The sequence below is a fragment of the Balaenoptera acutorostrata genome, chromosome 11, assembly GCF_949987535.1.
Source record: "Balaenoptera acutorostrata chromosome 11, mBalAcu1.1, whole genome shotgun sequence".
In the NCBI taxonomy this organism is placed as follows: Eukaryota; Metazoa; Chordata; class Mammalia; order Artiodactyla; family Balaenopteridae; genus Balaenoptera; species Balaenoptera acutorostrata.
The window spans coordinates 70137549-70143548 of record NC_080074.1 but is presented as its reverse complement, the minus strand read 5'-3'; the positions used below and the strand labels follow the sequence as shown (position 1 = coordinate 70143548).

General features: G+C 35.0%; 1 protein-coding gene across 1 annotated transcript in view; it reads right to left on the bottom strand.

The window, feature by feature from the left end:
• Positions 1-1075: 1075 nt before the first annotated feature.
• NELL2 (neural EGFL like 2) overlaps positions 1076-6000 on the bottom strand; it is a 381815-nt gene continuing 376890 nt past the window's right edge. The window contains exon 20 of the mRNA XM_007179220.3: positions 1076-1769. Within this exon, the coding sequence (XP_007179282.2) occupies positions 1719-1769 (51 nt within the window). The 3' untranslated portion in view covers positions 1076-1718. The remainder of the gene's footprint in view (positions 1770-6000) is intronic.

Sequence of the window (6000 nt, the reverse complement as noted above, 5' to 3'; positions counted from 1 at the left end):
AGACATTTATAAATTATCCTTTAGCTCAGCTCCTGTTAGCGTGTTCCCATAACAATGGGGAAGGGGTAGTTAAAATGCCACTTTACCATTTCTGTAGCTTGTGGGAGTCATATCCTGTTCACTTCCTTTTTTTTTTTTCTTTAAAGAAGTCTCTAAACTAAAAGTGAATTTAATATCTTTATTTCCTTTTTCACCCTAGCACAAAACATATGACTAGGGCAATATTGGATTAACTCCTCTATTGGGCATCAATAAGTTAATATTTTTCCTCCTGAGATTCTAGTGCATCAAAAATTTTAACATGTAATATGATAATGCCTCCTAAGATTGGGATTCTTTAAATTTTTATATCAAATTGTGAAGGACCAATTCTTGAAGATATTCCCAACCCTCACATACTCCCCTCCTTATGTATATCAGTCAAAGTCCTGGCAGGAAACAGACGGCACACTCGAGCTGGCTAATTAAAGACAGTTTAACAAAGGGACGATTTATAAAGATGCAATAGGAAATAGGGAAAACAACAAGAAATCGATCAGGTACCTGAAAGGACAAAGCAGCCAGAGTTGTTATTATCTCTAAGCCAGAAGAAGCAAATAGAAGTTATCAAAAACTGGAGGGGGTAGCTGAACAGAGAGGGTCACCTGTCAGGAGATGTCACCTTCAGTAAGTGACACAGCTAATCATAGTAGTAACCTGGCAGGAAAGGAGCCAGCAGAATAAATATCCAAACGTCCTCTTTCTGATATCCTGCTGGTGGTCACCACTGGTCAAACCGAATCAGAATCCAGAGGACAAGAGAACCTATTAATACAACGTATATAGGTCAGCCCCCAGGATATAAGGCAGGGTAAAAGGTGACTGAGAGGATCCAGAGAGGCAGAACAAAGGTATCCATCACCCATCCCCCCGCCACTTCGGCATGTAATGTCGTGAAAATCACCTTTCAGTTTGGGAATAGTATGGTGGGAGTTTCTCATCAGTGGAACTAGAAAGCAGTTTGTATATTGAGGCATCTGTGGGGGAAAAGGAACACATTATGCAGACACTCAGACATGTTATAAGGTAAGAGAAATATTTATTTAATTTTACACAAGAACGAGCTTATACTGAACAAATTCAACCAAATAATATTAAGTGCAGTAAAACAAGGAAATAAGGATGACATCTCTTGTTAGAAAATATTAAGTAACCATGCCTGTGCATTATTTTTATCATGACAATAACTCATTTCAGATTTCTTCTCAGAGTGTATACTGTACATATAACATGTTATAGATTCTTTGCTTTGCTTCGGAAAACAGAATTCGTTCACTGCCTTACATTTTAGTTTTTGCAGTGAAGAACTGAACTGATTTGTGAAGATTCTGATCTAGAGGAAAATTTTCTGCACCAGTGAAGCTAGAGACTGCCAAAGCTCCCGTAAGCTCAGGCTTTACATCCAGAGGTCGTGATGTCATGGTGTGTATTTCACACCCATTCTTCTACATGCCGACGTCAGACGCAGTTGAGGTGGAATTCTGGTCTAGTTTTGCCCCAAGAAGTTTCCTTTTGTGATTTTCTCAAGCTCCACAAATTTCATAATCGAAAGTTTACTCAGCTATTAACAATGCTGCACTTCGCTGCCCACAAATCATCCACTTCAACTTTTAATTTTTTTTGGTCTTTTTAATGAAAGAACATTCTTTAAACAGAAATTTCCAGTGAGACAGTTAACCTCACAGTTCCTGAAGGCACTGTGGATCCACTGAGCAACAGATGTGGCCATTCTAGAGAAAAGAGAGGGGTAAAAAAGCATGGTATTACTTTTTAAGCCATTAGTCAATACTCATCGATTGGTACACATAACATAACTGAATGGTTTGTTATTTATGTGCCCCTGAAAGTTCAATAGCTCAATCACTTTTCATGCCTCTACTGTTGCAGAACAAACTATGGCCAGTTATTTGTGGCAAATCATAAGCTAGCTTTATTTACCCCATGGCACTCTCTTAGCTTACATTTGTTGTTTTGTTTACTCATTCACAAAATAAGCATTAAGTAAATCGAGCCCGAGATATGCTGATGAATGAATAAAGCAGATATGGTCACTACCCTCATAGGACAGGGCTTATAGTTTTGGGGGGGAAAATTAATAAGCAAATGTACAATCAAAAATTGTGAAAAGTGCTAGAAAAGAAACAAACTAGTTGATGTCATGAGATTAATAAATGTCTGGCTACTTAGATTGGGTGGCCAGAGTAGACTTCTCTGTAGAAGTGATGTTTAAACCAAGACCTCAAGACAGATCTGTGAAAAGGTAGGCCAAGAGCACAGGGAACAGCATGAGTAAAAGGCTTTAAAGTGAAAAGAGTTTTGCGTAGTTAAGAAACCTAAAAAGGTTTGGTCTGGGTGAGAATTTTAAGTTGGTGAAGAAAACAGTGTAGAGGTGAGGCAGGAAAAATAGTCAAGGAAGAGCCAGATATGCATAATTAGTTTTTATAACAAAGTACCAAAAGAGTATGATGTATTACAGAAGAGGAAAAAAATTTGTATCTTGTTCTTTTGAATCCTTGGGCTCTTACTTTCTTCCACTGGCTAGCTAATAATAATGAAAATGTTAGTATTGTTACCACAATCATAAGATGATAATACCCTTCTACTTTCTGAGTGCGTACTCTGTGTCAGATACTTTGCCAGGCACTTTAAATACGTTATCTAATTTCAACCTAAGAGCATTCCCAGTAGGATCACTATTAATAGTCATGTTTTTTTAGGTTCAGAAACTGAAGATCAGAAAGCTTAAATATCATGGCCCAAATCACAAAGCTAATATAATGGTACAGCTGGGATTAAAATTCAGGTTAGTCTGACTCTAAAACTCATCTTCTATTTGATATATTCTCTCAGATAATTGACTTTAGATGACTGAAAATGTATCAGGCCTTAATATGATAAAACCAAAAGGGTCTGTTCATGTAAGATAAAACTTAAGAAAGGACTTTGGTACTTTAGCCTTTGTTGAAGCTTACCAAATGAGGGAAAAGCCAGTCTATATCCAAGAAGAGTATTATCAATTTAACTTAATCCTCTTTCTTTTTAAATTGTTATTAAGCAGAGTTCTTACTCTGACAGCAAAAGAAGGTGACATCCATCTCTTGGATCTCTAACTGCATTTTAAAGCTTTGTCATTATGCTCAGAGGCAGAGGTTTTCTGGCCATAACCTGGTCACATGATCTTTCCCAATCCATTGACCCAATGAAGGGAGGGGTGTACCAGTTCCTGAGAATATCAGCTTCTCAAATTGTATGGATTTTGAGCAGAAAGAGAGTTAGGGAATGTTTGGAGTATGAGTATGTTTTAGGAAGAGAAGGTATATTTTCCAAGTCTTCCAGTAGTGTTTTTCTTATTCCATATCAATTCTGCTATAGCAACATAAATGCTCTACAGACCATGTCATTGGAAGCTCCCCAATTAAGGAAACATAGTTCATACAAGAAAGATTGATAAAATATTCCACTGGGGTTCCTGTTTCAGTAATGGCAGAGTTACTTGTTTAAGACTATCGACTATCCCTCCTATGGATAACTATAAAGTTTGGACAAAATATAAAAACTATTTAAAGCAAAGTGACTAAAAGCAGGTAGACACTGGAGGAGTTTCAATCTTTAAAAGAAGGAAGATGTACTATTTGAGATTCATTTTTACTTGGCATTTTCTCTTAGGGCACTCCCTAGTCTGTGAAGCTTAGGATAACTATAACTCAAGCAGAAAGCCACAATCTGATAGGGCCCACATGTCAGAAGTCAATATTTAGGGCTCTGTTGGGCTGCCAGAGTGGCTGGAAATTCAGGAGGAAATGTCTAGAAAGGAGGGAGTGAATCAGCAAGTCAACTCCCCTCAAATCTGTGGCGGGTCTTTGAATTGCAGAGGAGACTCTAAAGAGACAATCAGAGAGTCACAGCTTGAAGTTTGAAAGATTTGGGCAGATATTTCAGATGCTGCTCACTGTGGGTTTAAAATCTATGTCCTGCCAAGTTAGAAGGGACTGATAAAAAATTCAGGCTTTCCATTGAAAGCCCAAAAGGGCCATGATTAGGAAGAAAATGATGTCTCAAGATTAAGAGATTCACCCTAAAACTAAGGGTACACCTGGAATAGACCCACCTAACCAATGTAAAGCCCAGCCTTTCCAACTGCAAGATGACTGGCCAGTAATCTGCAATCTGCTAGAACAAATATAGTCTTCAGAAGAAGCTAATAGAATGTAGGGTCTATACTATGTATCATCCACAATATCCAGTAAACCATAAACATTACTAGACATGTGAAGAAATACAGAAAAAAGTGACTCCTCACCAAGAGAAAAACTAGTGAATAGAAATGACTCAAAGTTAATCCAGATGGTAAAGACTAGAAAGTAGCTATTACTAATACATACAAAGATGTAAAAAAAAGATGGTCATAATGAATGATAAAACATGGTAAGTTACAGCAGAGAAATGAAAGTATAAATAGAATTAAATAAAAATTCTGGAACTGAAAAGTGCAATATTCAAAATGAAAAATTCATTGGATGGGTTTAACAGCAGATTAGAGATGGCAGAAGAAATAGTCAATAAATTTAAAAAAAAAGAAATTATCCAATCTTTAAAAAAAAGAGAAAAAGATTGAAATAAAAATAGAACCTCAGTGACCTTCAGGATAATATTAAACCATATAATACATGTGTAATTGGAGTCCTAGAAGAATAGGAGGGAAATAATGTGGCAGACCAAATATCCGAAGAAACAATGGCCAAATTTTCCTCAAATTTCGTGAAAAAAATCTACTCAGATACTCAAAAAGCCCAGCAAACACCAAAGAGGACAAAAAAAAAAAAATCATACTTAAGTTCATCATAGTCAAAATTCTAAAAACCAAAGATAAAGAAAGAATCATTAAAGGAGACAGAGGAGAAAAAAAAAGACATATTACATATAAGGGAACAAAAGTACAAATGATAGCTGAATCCTCATCAGAAATAATAGAAACTAGAAAACAGTAGAGTACCACCTTTAAAGTGCTGGGACAAATCTGTCAATCCTGAATTCTATATTTAGTTAAATATCCTTCAAAAATAAGACATTTTCAAATAAATGTAAGTTGAGAGAATTTGTGGCCAGTATATCTGCAATATGGAAAATGCTAAAGGAAGTTATTCAAGATAAATGGAAATAACACTAGATGGAGATTAACATGTGTGAGAAGAAATGAAGAGCACAAGAAATGGTAAATATGTGGATAAATATAAATATAAAATAAATATAAAATTTAAAATATAGCATTTTTTCTTCTATTAATTTGCTTCAAAGATATTTGACTTATTAAAGCAAAAATATTGATAGTAATACAGATTTTTAGAGTTTATAGTATACATAGTTATAAATATATGATTATTATAGTGCAAAGGTTAGGGGAATGGGATTATATTATTCCAAAGTTCTTACATTTTATATGAATTAGTATAATATTAAATCTTATTATACTGTAATAAATGAATGATATATGTTACAACTCCTATACCAACAACTAAAACAATCATAAAAAGAGTTATAGTGAAGAATTCAAAAGAATAAGTAAAATTGAATAATATAAAAAATATTAACAAACAAAAAGAAGGAAAGAATAGATGATTAAGAATACAAAAAATAGATGGAACAAGTAGAAAACAAATGGCAAAATGGTGGCCCAAAATCCACCAATGTCAAAAACAATATTAAATGTAAATAGACTAACACTTCAATTAAAAGACAGAGATTGTCACACTGGATAAAAAAGTAAGAACTATTTATACATTATCTATAAAAAATGCACTTTAAATATAAAACCATAGATAGGTTGAAAGTGGATGAATCAAAACAATATACTGTGTGGCTACAAATGTACCAGACAATGGACTTCCCTGGTGGTGCAGTGGATAAGGCTCCATGATCCCAATGCAGGGGGCCTGGGTTCAATCCCTGGTGAAGGAACTAGAT